The sequence below is a fragment of the Natator depressus genome, chromosome 6 (genome assembly GCF_965152275.1).
Source record: "Natator depressus isolate rNatDep1 chromosome 6, rNatDep2.hap1, whole genome shotgun sequence".
NCBI lineage: Eukaryota > Metazoa > Chordata > Testudines > Cheloniidae > Natator > Natator depressus.
In genome coordinates this window covers 101463549-101480075 of record NC_134239.1, presented here as the reverse complement: position 1 = coordinate 101480075, position 16527 = coordinate 101463549, and the positions used below count along the sequence as shown (strand labels likewise).

Here is a 16527-nt window from a genome sequence, read left to right as displayed (position 1 = left end):
GCTGTCCAAATTTTGCTTTCAAATAGAAATAGAGGTTGAATTATCTTCTCTACCATGGCAGAAGACAATGGTTTGAAAGTAAGCTAAGGACTCTTCCCAGTAGGTAATGGAGACAACAGCAGTGATGCCTTCATTTCTAGAAGTAGGTTCATTCCATGTAACTCTTTAGCAATCTCCTCACAAGGCCAGCGCATAAAGCCGAGCTGATCTCGGAGCAGCCCGCTGCTTTAGGTGAAGGCAAGTCTTATACCCGCTTCAAGTACCTGAGTTTAGAGAGGAGGGGGAGCTACTGTGCATAAAGAATGAAGAGAAAACAGTGAAGGAAGGTCAATACTCTTCAAACACTATTTGCACCACATAATACCTTGAGATCCTGCTCCTGTCCTCACTTTCGATCACACGGTGCCTCTGCCATTAATGGCACTGGAAGTTGTGAGCATGGAATGAGGGCATGGCCTGAATGCAGCCTTTTGTGAGGCGCAGGGCCAAGCACCACCAAGAACTTACTGTGGGCAACAGCAGTCATGGCTGGTAGGGTCCCACGTTCCTGCTCTTAAAATAAAAAGTGTAAGTAAAAAACTGAAAGCATTTTGATGAAAAACACATTACCATAATTATCTGTTATCTGTATTTGGCTGGTACCCACAATGTGCTGTCTACGTGCAGAAGAATATACAATCCCTACCACCAAGGGTTCTCAATATACGAAGACAAATAACATATGACGGCTGCGGAAAGTGTACAGTTTATATAAATATACATTAAATACACTGAGTCTGCGTGGCTAAGTAATTCTATTGCTATTGTTCTTTTACAGCATCCAGAGTGCACTAGATGCCTCACAAGATAGATGCACAGATGTGATCCACGGCTTACACGCAGATTTCAGTCATGACACAACAAAGTTGGGGTTAACAAAACAGCAAGGGAGGGTTTGAGGGAGTAGAATCAATATGATGCCATGATAACTCAACAAAGGCCAGCGCACAGTATGGTGGAATCAAGAATAATTTTAAAATCATCAATAAAACATAGATATCTAAGCTGGCTGAAAGAATGTCACCATTTATCATCTGACTATTCCATTTCTGATCTCTAGAGCCAAAAGCAATGCCAAAAACATTGGGAAAGATATCAGACAAGGAGGGGTTCAAATTGAACTTATGACTGAAAGGCAGTGTTAATCAATCTTCTTCTTTGTATGGCTGATGTAGATGTAGAGCAACAACTATAATTTTACATTCAGATGGGTAAGCCAGATAATTGTGTCAAGATTAGCGGAGGGTATCACACTGATGCCTCCTTCATATTTGTGAATCAGGCATTGAGTTGTTATATGTTCCATGGTCTGTTCTGAGTGACCACAGTTACACACTGGAGAATCTTTAATTTTCCATTTGTGCAGCAAGTATCTGCATCTGCCATGGTTTGTGCGGATGCAGTTTAGGGTTGCCTATGAGCTTCACAGGAAATCAAAGCCAGGGATCTTCTGCACTGGGTCTTTCACAAAGTGTTTGTAACTTCTTGTGAACTCCATTTGATTTTCCAAGCTTCAGAGTTGAAATTGCATTGGTGAAGGTTAAACACATGGGTCCAAAAGGGCTTCGGGACTTCAAGTGGTGGTGAGGGACATTGTTAAGGTCCCAGTGGATGTGGAGACATTCGTTTTCTATGATCTGCTGGAATTCTCAAAGCGTTGAGGCATCGCGGTGAATGGATGGGGGAGCAACATGGGACAACACCGGCAGCCAAGGTGATGGTGGCAACTTGAGGGCTCCAGTGATGCAATTTTTTAATCAATTACGTAACAGTATCCCAGTTTATATGAATATCAAAGTGTTATTTGCAAACAAAAAACCCCCCAAAGAAGGTGGTAATAAAATGCCAAACGCATTGAAAATAATAAGGCTGGTTAATGTTTTTTGAGTGACACATTTTCCTATTAGAAAGACAAGTGAGTAAAGTGTAATACCTTTTATTGGACCAACTTCTGTTGGTGAGAGAGAAGATTTGGAGCATACACAGAACTCTTCTTCCTCTTGGAAAATAGGGTTTCACTGAAATTTTCAACAAGAAATCAGGGAAATTGAAATGAAATGTTTTGTTTTGGGTAGGTTGATATTAATCTTCGCAACAGAGCCACCAAAAATTTCCTGTGGGATGGAAATTCCATTTTTTTGATCAGCTCTAGGAAACAATCACTTTTGTGGGATTGATCCTGCAGGGATCTGAGTACCTTCTGAGAGGTGTAGAGTACCTTCCCCACTGACTTTCGCACCTTGCAACTTGGAGTTTTCTATGAATTTCTATGCAATGCCTCAAACACTGAGTATGTTCGAAATCACTCCATCTAGTCCAACTTCCTTTGATTTCTTCTCAGATTCATCCTCTGATATATTTCAAGTGTGCATACAATTAAAATAAACTCAGCATTTGTTTTAATAATTATATAAAGCTTTGTTGGTACATTTCTATATTTCAGATATTGATGAATGTGCTTCTGAGTCACACCAGTGTAACCCCACCCAGATCTGCATAAACACTGAAGGAGGATACACCTGCTCCTGCACTGAGGGCTATTGGCTCTTAGAAGGCCAGTGTTTAGGTATGTTCTTCTGGAGTGTTGATATACATTCTCTAGAGTGATTCTGGAAAATCAGTGTCCATTTGATGAATCCAATTCATTTTAGTCATGATTATGGTCTCTTTCTGTCTCCCCAATGTTTTGATAATAATTAAAGTTGGATTGTTAACATGGGTCTTCCAAATTCCATAATTTTAATATTTCTTCTGTGTTAAAAATCTTCCATCATTTTGGACAATTTAGGATTCTGGTGTGTGCATGGTGGTACAGAGGTGAACTGACATCACTGAGAGTCTTTGTCAAATACAGAGCTCACCCTTGGCCTATGTGGAAAGCTAACATCTTTCTTATTTGTTAAGTGCCAATAGTATTCTTGACAAAAGACTCCCACATGGAACAAAATGGCAATGCCATATGACTGGCATCCATGTTACTGACTTGCACTATGAAAGCAGCCCCTTTTGTATATTCTAGTTCACAAAAATATGACATACCAGCAACATATGTCCTTTTCACCTGGTCACAATCCTGACCTAAGGCGCTTACATTACTAGAGAGCAGGAGCTCAGTAATAATAACATCAAGAAACAGAGCAGTGAACCCACCGGAAAATCTTGGACATAAGCAAACACGTGAGTCTGAAACCAGTGCTGTTTCAGCAGATTCAGAGCTCTTCTCTCTGTCAGCTGCAGAGAGTCAATTAATCTCTCAGTGTCTGCAATGCCCTGCAATGTGAAAAATCAAACCCTATCAAACAGCAGCAACAGCAAAGGTGCAAACTCTACCACTTCCCCCACGCCCCACCCACTCCCCTCAATCAGTAGTCACAGGCACTGACATGGGCTTTAATTTTAGGCCAAGTTATCTAAGTCAGAGACATGACTGAATGTGTTTTCAATGTTCTTGTTACACACTCTCCCTGCTTTTTTCCCCCTCTCAGCACAGGCTGTTTGCTCACCTGTTCTCCAAAATGGGACTTCAGTGTCACACCACCTCAGCTGGAAGGAGAATGGGATTTCCCGGCTCATTTTCCTTGGAATTTGTCCTTGGAATTTTCCTTGGAATTTATTTCTCATCTCCTCCTCCTCCTGTCTAGCAATTGGAATGAGGGATTGCATGGCTGCTTTTTTAACTGCTGCTAAAAGCTGCTGTGTAACTCACCTGGGGGTGGTATGAAGTTAGCAAGTCCCCTGCACCTTTAATTCTAGTGCAGGTTCCTGTAACTCCTATTCTCCTAGAGACCTGGGAAACAGAAGACAGAGTGCTAAATTCTCTGTTTAGTAAGGGCCACAGAAAACCCTATTTTCAGTGGAAATTGAGTCATTCTGCCTCCTGGGATAGAAGATGTCACAGATAGGCCATTCAGGAAGCCTATATGCTTTCTGTGTGACTCCTCAGCCTGCCTCTTGAGGTGGGGAGTTGGGGCTAGCGAGTGATCTGTGATATTATGGAGTCTTGTGCATGGGGTTGTGTGGGTGTTCTGCACCATGCCCTGTCATGTAACAATCCCCATGTAGTTCCCCTGTGCACAACCCAAGTACATGAGCTATGCGCAAGAACCAGGATTTGGCCCTGAGTCAGAATTCAAGCACTTTGATGCTTGGTGTAAGTATTAGAGACCCATAGTGACTGCCCTGCTGAGCTGAGGTTGCCCAAGAGTATCTGTTTATGCTATTTTAAAGGACAGTAACATCTCAATGGTTGATTTAGGTAACTGTGAGTAAGGGTGGGGAAGATCACTACAAAGCAATGCAGGGGTGTAACAAGAAAAGCTGTGCTGAAAAAACTCCTCTGCATTTTTCCAAAAATGTCAGAAAGAGTCTTCTCAGTTTTCTGTACTTTTCCACAGGCCCTGGAGAATCCATTTCCAGTGGGCACATGACAAAAAAAAGATCATTTAAATGTATTTGGAGGGCTGGATTGAATTTACGAAGGCAGTCTCTGTTGGTACATTTCTTCACTGCTAGTAAGAACAGCACATCTGTCTAATCAAATTGTTGGTGGTGGTGCTATTTAACATTTAGCCAGTAAGTGCCAGCACAGTAGTTACACAGTGGTGCCAAGAGGGGCCAGTCAGGAAAAAGGTTCCTGCAAAAACAAAGTCCTTGTATTGGAGATTTTACAGTTGTAGGTCCTGATCCTGCAAGGACTTAAGCATTGTGACAGGGTCGGGCCAGATGGCTACAGGAGAGTGATAGAAGGCAGATATATTAGCCCCAGGTTAAGTAGGTCCCTTTTCCCTGGGTAAGGTAACAGGGTAGGTTCCAGAACAATCAGGAACCTTCTGGAAACAATTAAGACAGACAGGCTGATTGGAACACCTGCAGCCAATCAAGAAGCTGCTAGAATCAATTAAGGCAGGCTAATCAGGGCACCTGGGTTTAAAAAGGAGCTCACTTCAGTTTGTGGTGCATGTGTGAGGAGCTGGGAGCAAGAGCAGTGATGAGCTGGAGCTGGTTCGCACCGGTTCACTAGAACCGGTTGTTAAATTTAGAAGCCCTTTTAGAACTGGTTGTCCTGCGAGGGAGAACTAGTTCTAAAAGGGCTTCTAAATTTAACCACCGGCCAAAAGTGGCACCTTAGGCGCCGACTCTGTGGGTGCTCCGGGGCTGTAGCACCCACGGGGGGAAAAAAAAGGGTGCTCAGCACCCACCGGCAGCTCCCCGCCCGGCCCCAGCTCACCTCACCTCCACTCCGCCTCCTCCCCTGAATGCGCCGCCCTGCTCTGCTTCTCCGCACCGCCCCCCCCCCCGGCTTCCCATGACTCAGCTGTTTGCGTGGGAAGCCTGGGAGGGCTGAGAAGCAGGCGGCAGCTTCGCGCTCAGGCCCAGGGAGGCGGAAGTGAGCTGGGGCGGGGGGGCATGAGGAGAGCCGCCCGCGCCGCAGCAGGTAACCCGGGGGGGGGGCGCCGTGCAGGGGAACCACTCCCCACCCCAGCTCACCTCCGCTCCGCCTCCACCTCCGCCTCCCTGGGCCTGAGCACGAAGCCGCCGCCTGCGTCTCAGCCCTCCTCGAACAGCTGATTCGTGGGAAGCTGGGGAAGGGGGTGGAGGAGAAGCAGAGCGGGGCGGTGCGTTCAGGGGAGGAGGCAGTGCGGAGGTGAGGTGAGCTGGGGCCGGGCGCGGGGCGGGGAGTTGCCAGTGGGTGCTCTGCACCCACCAAATTTTCCCTGTGGGAACTCCAGCCCTGGAGCACCCAGGGAGTCAGCGCCTAAGGCGCCACTTTCGATGTGATCAGTGGGGGGAGCAGCTGCTCCCCCGCCCCTAGGAGCCAGAGGGACCTGCTGGATGCTTCCCGGGAGCTGCTCCAGGTAAGCACCGCCGGGACTCCTCACCTCGCCCCGGCAGGTCCCTCTGGCTCTTAGGGATGGGGTGGGCACCCACTCAGCAAATTTGCGGATGATACTAAACTGGGAGCAGTGGTAGATACGCTGGAGGGCAGGGATAGGGTACAGAGGGACCTAGACAAATTGGAGGATTGGGCCAAAAGAAATCTGATGAGGTTCAATAAGGATAAGTGCAGGGTCCTGCACTTAGGACGGAAGAACCCAATGCACAGCTACAGACTAGGGACCGAATGGCTAGGCAGCAGTTCTGCGGAAAAGGACCTAGGGGTGACAGTGGACGAGAAGCTGGATATGAGTCAGCAGTGTGCCCTTGTTGCCAAGAAGGCCAATGGCATTTTGGGATGTATAAGTAGGGGCATAGCGAGCAGATCGAGGGACGTGATCGTTCCCCTCTATTCGACATTGGTGAGGCCTCATCTGGAGTACTGTGTCCAGTTTTGGGCCCCACACTACAAGAAGGATGTGGATAAATTGGAGAGAGTCCAGCGAAGGGCAACAAAAATGATTAGGGGTCTGGAACACATGACTTATGAGGAGAGGCTGAGGGAACTGGGATTGTTTAGTCTGCGGAAGAAAAGAATGAGGGGGGATTTGATAGCTGCTTTCAACTACCTGAGAGGTGGTTCCAGAGAGGATAGTTCTAGACTATTCTCAGTGGTAGAAGAGGACAGGACAAGGAGTAATGGTCTCAAGTTGCAGTGGGGGCGGTTTAGGTTGGATATTAGGAAAAACTTTTTCACTAGGAGGGTGGTGAAACACTGGAATGCGTTACCTAGGGAGGTGGTAGAATCTCCTTCCTTAGAAGTTTTTAAGGTCAGGCTTGACAAAGCCCTGGCTGGGATGATTTAATTGGGGTTTGGTCCTGCTTTGAGCAGGGGGTTGGACTAGATGACCTCCTGAGGTCCCTTCCAACCCTGATATTCTATGATACAGTGGCCCATGAGACCCTCTGGCCCGGTTCTGGGGGCAGTCAGGGGACAGGGGAGGGGGGGGTAGATGGGGCAGGAGTCTAAGGGGGCGGGGGTGGGCCACAACCCCCTCATGGGGTGAGGAGGGAACTGGTTGTTAAGATTTTGGCACTGAGCAAGAGGCGCTAGGAGCTGAGAGTGAGAACGCGGACTGTTGGAGGACTGAGGTGTACAAGCATTATCAGAAACCAGGAGGAAGGTCCTATGGTGAGGATAAAGAAGGTGTTGGGAGGAGGCCATGGTGAAGTAACCCGGGGAGTTGTAGCTGTCGCACAGCTGTTCCAGGAGGTACTCTAGACAGCTGCATTCCACAGGGCCCTGGGCTGGAATCCGGAGTAGAGGGCAGGCCCAGGTTCCCCCCAAACCTCCCAACTCCTTGTCAGACACAGGAGGAGTCGACCTGGACTGTGGGTTCACAAAAACGGCCAAACTGAGGGTTGGCGTGAAGCTCTGAGGCGAGCAAATCCGCCAATAAGCACAAGACCCACCAAGATAGAGCAGGAACTTTGTCACAGCATGTACTACATTTTCAGTGCTGTGAATGGTGCCACTAAGGAGAACAGAAGTACTGACATGCTTAAAGTTGAGAACGCAACTAAAACTTTGCAGGATTAGGGCTTAACCTATCTATGCAGATGTTTGTATTACACACCTGTCACTAGTATGTGTGTCATCTTGGCATTGGACTAAAACAGAAAATAAATCTATTAAAGGTGAAAATCAATGCCCCTTAATGCTTTTAAACATATTTCCATTACTTTTGTCGTGTTTAACCTAGCTTCCTCAGCCATTTCTTTGACAAAATTGCCACACAAACCGCAAAACTTAAACCTGATAAACTGGATATAGCTAGCTAGCAGCTACCCAGTGTTGTCCATTCTTCATGGTAATATAAAATCACCTCAATATTCAAACTATTCAAATATTCTGTTGGATGAAATAGTCTTTAACACCAAATTTCTTCTTTAAAATCCAAACCGGGAACATAACCAATTTGAAGTAAGACGTCAGAGAATGCCTATATTATGCCAAAAAGTACATGATCAATGACAAACAATGAACTGCTATTTGTACATTTGTGTATGACAGAGACAAAACTGAAACTATCTGTATTCTGATTTTCGCATGTGTTGGAGCTTCTGGAGACACTTCTGATATACCTGACACCATAAAGGGCAAATCCTGCTTTCCTTACTCACCCTAGTAAATAGATGGAAGACAACAAGTCTGATTGGCTTATGCCAGTGGAACTCCATTCACATCAAAGGAGTTGCACCAGCATGGAACTGGTATGGCAGAGAGAAGACTCAGGCCCAGTGGATGTAGCCTTGTGAGTAAGGGGAGCAAGAGTCAACCTAGAAAATCAAATTCAGAAAATGCAGCTTTCAAAAGTTGCTGGAAACATATAGCCTGATTTTCAGAGGTGGTCAGCACCTGCAATTTCCACTGAATTCCATGAAAGTTGCAGGTTCTCAGCACCACTGGACATTCAGCCAAGTATCATCCCCTCACTCAAGGAAGTGTTTGTTTGACTGGTTTTCTGTGTATACCGTAGTGTTTCACTGGCTGGATGTTATCATTTAATATTGCACCGGAGTGTCTTAGGGATGCAGTTTTGAGGAAGCTCAGGTCTGGTTCTCCAAGTGCAAGTCTGTTAAGCTTTCATCAAACTGAGTTGTTATTTTTCCAGATCACCACAGACTTTTATATAATTATAGTTTTTCCAAACACAGCAGTACTTTCCAGCTCAAACAAAAAAAAAAAAGAGAGAGAGAGCGAGAGAAGAATGAGTTGCTATTCCAGTAAGCTATTCACCCATAACCTTGTTTACAGGAAGCACTCATATAGGGAAGTCTTCCAAGATCGTCTTTCCCATCTGCTGTCACTACAAGGCTTGGGCTGTCACTAGAGATAGAAGTTGAATATCAATGCAGTATTTGCTCTGAGAGCTTATTTGAATCACCCATAAAGAAAAATCTAAGCAGGGTCATAAACTTTTACTCACTGTTGGAAGGATATGAAGTTTTGAGGACAGCCAAAAAACAAACCCCATAAATTAGAAGGCAGCTGATCCGAAAGAAAATAAATAGCCACAAAAGAGACAATTCATCAGGTGTTTTATTTCTGCTCTGAAGCAAGGATTAAAACTCTTCCTAACTTTTATAATTATTTTTATTAGGTTCCAGTGCCATCAGAGAGCAAATTTACATTATACTTGTGTCTTTCAATCTTGTCTTTTGCTCATGACAGTCAAATGCAACGATTGTTAATGCTGCAGTTCAACAACAAAAAAGTTATTTTAGCGACACTATGAATTCTTATATTTTAAAGTTTCCTCATAAGCCAGTGAAAACAGACCCATAAAAATAGTTTTCAGGATGAAAAAAGATTGCCATGTCTAAGACTAAAAGCAGCTTTTGGGGCCAAATCCTGCTCACCTTACTATGTGAGTAGCCCTGATATGTGTGTGTAAGTGATCGGGAGTACAACCTAACCTTTACAAAAATACAGTATAATATTTTGTGCTATATGCGAATAGACACAATTCAAGAGTAGCTACTGATGGTGTGTGACCTGGGCTTTTTGATAATGTAGTATTGAGCAGAATCTTTTACAACTGACCATGGAACCAATCAGCTCCCATAGTTACATTTCAGCTACTTAGAACAAAATGTATTGCTGTGTTGTCTTGGGGAGAGATGGACTCGAGCAACCTTCCATCTGAATGCTTCAGACTTTGGCTGTTCGAGATCTGGAGTCAGAATATCGTATACTAATCCCTTCCCCCCTCGTTATGAGTAGATTTTAGTCCTACGGTTACATGAGTTCATCTAATGCTATGTAGGACAAGTACAACTACAATCGTGTCTGTACTTTGCATCTTTTTTTATTTTTAGACATAGATGAATGTCGCTATGGCTACTGTCAGCAGCTGTGTGCCAATGTACCTGGTTCCTACTCCTGTACATGCAATCCAGGTTTTACCCTTAATGATGATGGACGATCATGCCAAGGTACTGTATACAGGCAATAACTACTGCAGTGTTGGCCCCAGCCCAGCAGAGCACTTAAGCGTGTGTGTAACTTTAAGAAAATGAATATCCGGCTGAGTTCACATGTGTTGTACTGTCTGTTATAGGGTATGGCTACACTTTGAGCTGGAGGAGACACAGCTGTGCTAGCTCTGACTGAGCTAGTGTGCTAAAAATAGAGCGTAGCCACTGCGGTGTGAGCAGCTAGCTGTCCCAGGTACATCTCTGTCCAAGCTGTTAGGCACATGCTCAGGGCAACCTGCCACAACCGCACCCTGTTTTTAGCATGCTAGCTTGATCCTGCAGGTATGTCTCCTCATGCTGGAATTTCAGCTTGCAGGGTAAAGGTTCCTGTAGGTACTCATATGACTCCCATCACGGTAGTATCTGAGCACCTTTTAGTCATTACCATATTTATACTTACGACACCCCTGTGAGGTAGGACAGTACCATTAGCTTCAGTTTCCATATGGAGAATAGACTCAGAGAGATGAAGTGACTTGCCCAAAATTGCGTAGGAAGTCTGTGGCAGAGCAGGAAATTGAATCCAGGTCTCCGAAGTCCCAGGTTAATGCCCTATTGGACCATTCTTCCTCTCCAGTGTGTTTAAGTGCCTTACCGGATCAGAGCCTCTATGATCTCATGATCAATGTTATATTTCTGTTCTTGAACAGTAAAATACTTCAAAGCAGCTCTCAGGGAATGGCCCAGTGTTAATGGGATAAAGACTTGCCAGGAGTTGCAAGTGTCCTAAAAGGAAAGTCTTTGCTTTATGGTAACCACAGGATTCTATAAGGATTGTTTCCTCATTACATCAGCATTCTCTAGATTTATCCTGCTGCTTTGGGCCTGGTCTTGATCAGATTAAATCAGTCGGAGAATCTTACAATTACTAGATAAACAAGGAAGCATCTGCAGTAAATAGTTTATCCCAGTCTTTCTTGTTATTTTCTGATCATAGACAGATCAAGCAGCTTTTTCCCCAAGTCTCAGTTGTAAGTGACCCTCTTCCTTCAGCAGGGGTAGGTTCAAGAGTTGGCAGACTTGTTAAATATCAGACTCTCTGATCTCATATTCAATGCTATCAAGTGCCTCAGCAACAGCATTAGGGAAGATGTTCCCAATTGCTTTACATACAGCATGGCCTGTGTTTCCAACCACTATTTTCATTACAATTCATCAGCCTTAAATACCAATAACAATACAAACTGAGTCAAACCTTTGCAAGAGAACCAGACGAAACTGCTGTGCCTGTACTATTAAGTTCTTTCTAAAGTTTGATTGTAATAGTAATTAATTAGAAGCAGTGCCTTGGGAAAAGTCATTGATAAACTGAGTATTGGTTTCCTGTAGATGTGAATGAATGTACAACCCAGAACCCTTGTGTGCAAAACTGCGTCAACACATATGGCTCTTTTCTCTGTCGCTGTGATCCTGGCTATGAACTGGAAGCTGATGGAATTAGCTGCAGCGGTAACTATCTTCTGTGATTTGGTGCGGGGAGGGAGTTAACTGTATTTAAATCATTCTTTGTAATGTATTTTTTTTTATATGCCTTCCTCTGAAGTTTCAAGTATGGTCCACTGTTAGAAGTAGGATATATCTACCTATCCAATCCAGTAGAGCAATTCATCTCTTCCTACTTTCAGTTAAACAGGAGGGTAAAAGCAAGAAACCACACAAAAATCAATGGTGGTGTTTCTTTTTTTCTCATAATGGTTTTAAAGAAATAGACTAAGCTTTAGAACTGTTCTGTGACAATGGTAAAGAACCACAGAAAAGAGTTGCTTTCTTCTAACACTCACCAAGGAACTTTATTGGCATAAATAAAATAGCATTATTCCAAAATCTACTCTTGCCCTGATGTACTAAATAGCTTACCTTAATTCAACAGGTACTTAAGCACGTTATCTGTCTTGCCCTGCTTTACTGCAGAATTTCCCCAAACATTTTCCAGCCCCACCTGCCTGCTACAGATTTAAAGAAACAAGAAACATCCTCATGAGCACTGTTGAATTTAATCAGATAGGAGTGATCCATCCACCATGTAGCAGTATTATTGGAAAATTGTGACAACATTGTTTTTTTCCCCTCTCATATTTTCATTTTGTTGCTTTATTTTGCTTAATTGAAAAAGAATAGTTAGGCTTACTTCTTTGGTGTGTGTCCCTATAGTCTGTTTAAATGAGAGAATCCAGCCAATATTTCTTGGAAGGAAAAAACCTCACTGGAAAAGCTTTGTTTTTTAATTTACACTAAACAGATGTAAAGGGCTGTGTTTGAGAGAAAAAACATGACGTGCAGTGTATGTTCAGCCATTGTTCTTTGCAAGCCTAATTATAAAGAAAGGGATTCAGACCTTCTGTGCCTTAGATTAGAGCTAGGTCAGGTCTGTAACATCTGGATCATGGAAACATACCTATGTAGTTCTACCTGTGAAGCAAGATGTAAGTGAATGGCCAACCACATGGACAATTAAAAACAGGTTTTCTGACAATAAGGAAATAAGAGGAATGTATCCTTTTACTCTCCAGCTTCTCATTCAATGCTACCTCACCTGTAGAGAAAGCTTAATTAAAAAGTTGGGAAGTAACATTTCAGTTGGATGCCCCGATGTATCAAACAGAATAGATGACATAGACGGACTCCGTTATTTGCAAAGCCTCTGCTCTACACCCAAACCCTCCCCTTGTCCATGCAGGTTTAGCGGAGGTGTACTTCTGCTACTGAGTGCCAGAGCTGAAAAGGTGCTGAATGCATTCACCTTCAGCTGCCATCAATGGGACGTGAGGCACTCAGCTCCCTACAGGAGGAGAGCTAGGTCCCCTATATAGCTGCACAGAGAACTGTCAGCAAGTCATTATGGGCCTGACTCTGTGTTTCTCGCCCACCAAAAACCCTCCTTGAAGTCAACAGGAGCCTTTGAATGTACCAGGCATGCAGGAGTGGGCCCTAAGGAGCATAAATAATCTGGTGACACGGCAGAATTTGGCATAGCAAAGAGCTTTAGAAAATTGCACCGATAAAGTCCAACTGCACTCCTGAAGGCAATGCCAGTTTTGCCATAGTCTTCCAGAAGAATTAACAAAACAGGTTGTATTTTTAAAAATACAGAGAAACCTATCGTAGGCCACCCCACCCCCTTGACTTCCATGATCTGCAACATTCAGTTGCATAGTAGAGATGATCCTGAATTAAAATGGCTTAGTAGCCTTGGGGCTACTTGGGGCTGAATGGTCTTCCCTGGTACTTTATTCTAAAAAGTAGCTATTTAAAAATGGCCCCCTGGAGTTCCATGTCCGTCATGACCCAGATCACAGATGTCAGTTTAAAATTAAAACAATTTTAAAATTTTTTTATCTGGGGACCTGAGAGTCAAGTTCCTTCCATCATCACCAGTAATAAAGCTCCTGCAGGCCAAACTATACTCTGCATGACAAGTTACTGACTGGAACTTAAACAATTCTCTTGATGATGCATAAAAAGGAATAAAATCTGGTTAACTCTCTCTTGGCTGTGTTGGCTCTGCAGGGCTAACAAGAGTAAGAAACACTAGAAGGTTATTTCAATCAGTCAAGTAAGCCACCCTGACTGATTACACACACTGAGCAGGTATATCTCCTGAGAGTGGGTTTCATTATCATTCATTAATAGTTGTAGGCCTGGCTTGACATGGGTGAGGCTTAGTAAACAATAGTAAATTGGATCATTTTCCTTTTTCAAGTAAAGTAATAATTTACATTCATTCCTAGCTACCATGAGCCATATTCACCCTGGTATAACTTCAGTAAAGTCAGTGGATTTACATCAAAGTTGAATCTGGCTTATTAAACTGAGCTGAATAGCAAACACCATGATCTTATAGCTCTATGAACTTTTGTTGTGACAGGCATTGTAGTTAGGATGGACTTCTGTTCAGGGGAAAGTCCTTTTTCCTTTAACACAAAGCATTCTAAACGTCATTCTACCACTGCAGACATGGATGAGTGCAGCTTCTCAGAGTTCCTTTGCCAGCACCAATGTGTGAATGAGCCCGGTTCTTACTACTGCTCCTGCCCCCCTGGCTATGTTCTGCTTGATGATAACAGAAGCTGCCAAGGTAAGAACATTCCAACCGTGAACTAAAACCCAACCAAACAGTAAATAGCTCATAGTTCTGGAAGGAAAATTAAGCTGATTCACTGAGAATCAAGACTTGAGATGTTTGCCTGATTTTGGCATTGCAAAAGGTAGGAAATATTCTTAGGGGGTGTCTTGTGCAGCTATGCTGGTGAGTGGTTACTCCCATGAGTGATCCTATTAAGATAAATGGGGTTATTTGCATGAGTAAGTGCTCACTATTGTGAGTAAGGGTTGCACAGAAAGGTACCTAATGGGCCAGTTTTTCTCCCACTGAAGACAGTGGCAAAACACCTACTGACTCCAATGGGGGAAATGAGGATTGGGTCCACTGACAGCCCCTACTTTACTCTGGAGCTTTTGAAATGCTGTTAACTCATTAAAGTATATTACTGAGTAGAGCTAATCTCAAACCTAGAGCACTGGTCCCTGCATCTATAGGTATGTCCTGCACTATAGGATCAGAAAGTGATCAACTGACTGCCATGACTGTGTGCCTGGGGCATTTTTTTTTATTGTATCTCCATTTATTGTTCTGTATGTTCTGCATTAAGCTGTAGCAGTGGTTGTACCATAGCTGCTGACTCACTTCTCCCTTTCGATACAGCTTTCTTCCTGTGGCTTCTCGGCCAGTTTTAAGCTGGCTGTGAGCATAGGAGCAGTCTGCTCTTTCTTTAATGTGCACCCTCTGTACATTCACTGAAAAATAAATCCTGCAGGGTTGAGATGTTATGCGGGGTTGATCAATATAGAGATTTTTTTAATCGTCTCAGTAGCAGCATTCATGGAGTAAGGTGTGGTTTTAAATTTTTAATGCCCAAACCCCTTGTTCCCCCCAAATGGCACTTCCAATAGCAGAGTGTATCTGACTCCATACTGAACGGCACTGGATCAGTGCCCTGTATTCTGAATGTTTCATTTATTAGCTGGCTAAGAAGAGCAAGGTTGAGGGGCAAATGGGGACATTGTATGTCCAACAATTCTTTCAGAAAACTTTGCATTATCGGTATATGGGCATGTTATACTCCCCTTCCCTCCCCTTTGTCTGTTTAACTTTTTAGATTGCAAGCTCTTTGGGGCAGGGGCCATGACTCCTTTATATTTGTGCAGTGCCTATCACTGTGTGGGCTCTGCCAGAAACTGAGAAATAAACTATTAATAATATAATGAAACCTGGCTTAAAAGAGGGACGGATGAAAAAATGTTTCTCCTTAGAGTGATTTTCCCTCTGTGTAGTGCACTTCGGGTTGGGCATACACTCTTTGTACCCGTGACTGGGGAACTGTCTTTAGCAGTGGCTGTGTGGTCTACGTATGCCTCCCCACTCTCCTTGTGTGCCATCCCAAAGAGATGAGAGGGGCTGCTAGAGAGCCACCCTCTTATCTCTTAGTTTGTTACCTTTAAGTTCCTTTTTACTGCACGTGGGCTAGGAGGGAGCCTCAGTGTTCGTGCTGAATTCTTCAGATTCTCTCTGTAAATAGTTTTCAAAGTTGTGAGAATTTTCATAGTTTTATAGTATAGTTAAGCAATAGATTTAGGGGTCTGGTTCCCTATTTTTGGAAACCCTTTCCAATGGTGGGAAGTCATTGCTGTATACACACCCACACCCACCCACCCACCCAATGGTTGTGGGGAGTATGCCAAGAATCTCTGGTTTCAAAAATTGCAATATGTGCTCCAAGCCCTTCCTGGTCACCGACTATTGCGTTATCTGTCTGTACTTCCTGGGGGAAGCCAATGTCCCTTCCAGTATTCTGCAGGTCATTTCTGAGTAGGAAAAAGCAGTCCAGGGAGTTTCAGCTCCAAAAGTTCCTCTTTGAGGAGTACATGAAAGTGAGGGGAATGCCCCTGTATACCAACCTGAAGAAGGTAGGATTGGCCCCTCTTCTTCGGTCCCCGGGCAGTTCCAAGACCTCCACCCCTCACCAGCTCAGAGAGGCTCAGGAGAGCAGGGAAGGGAAGGGAGATGCAAGTGCGTTCATAAGGACAAGAGGGAAGATTCCACATTCAAATCTAAGAAGAGGCAGAAATCCCTGCCCCATTACAAGTCACTGGGAGATTTGTACTTCAGAGCAGGACCATACAGTACTAAGAAGGAACAGACTGGGACTTCTTCAAAGGGCAAAACTGCAGCACCTTCCAGTACTGGGGACTGCTTCTTCAGCACCAAAACCCTCACTGGTACCATCGGATTTAGTGACCTCTTATTCAGTGGCCTGAGCTGTGGAGACATCCCCATCAACTCTGTCTGGCTTTCTGATTCCAGAAAATCTTCTGCTATTCCTAGAACTGGAGTCACTTCTCCTTTCCAGACCTCAACACCTGGCACCAAGACTTCAACTGATGCCACTTTCTCTGTGGTACCACTTTCCAATCCCCACCAACAAGTTGGGGATGAGGCAGACTGTCTCCGATACCATCAACGAGTAAAGGCAGATCACTACCACCTCCTGCAACATGAAGAGCCTCCCTTTCTGG

The 16527-nt window shown here is 44.2% G+C and overlaps 1 protein-coding gene across 1 annotated transcript in view; it reads left to right on the top strand.

Annotated features, from left to right (window-relative positions):
- The window catches only part of FBLN5 (fibulin 5), a 61425-nt gene that overhangs the window by 34170 nt on the left and 10728 nt on the right, over positions 1–16527 (top strand). The window contains exons 5-8 of the mRNA XM_074957144.1: positions 2483–2605; positions 9796–9912; positions 11284–11403; positions 13907–14029. Coding sequence (XP_074813245.1) covers positions 2483–2605; positions 9796–9912; positions 11284–11403; positions 13907–14029 — 483 coding nt within the window. The remainder of the gene's footprint in view (positions 1–2482; positions 2606–9795; positions 9913–11283; positions 11404–13906; positions 14030–16527) is intronic.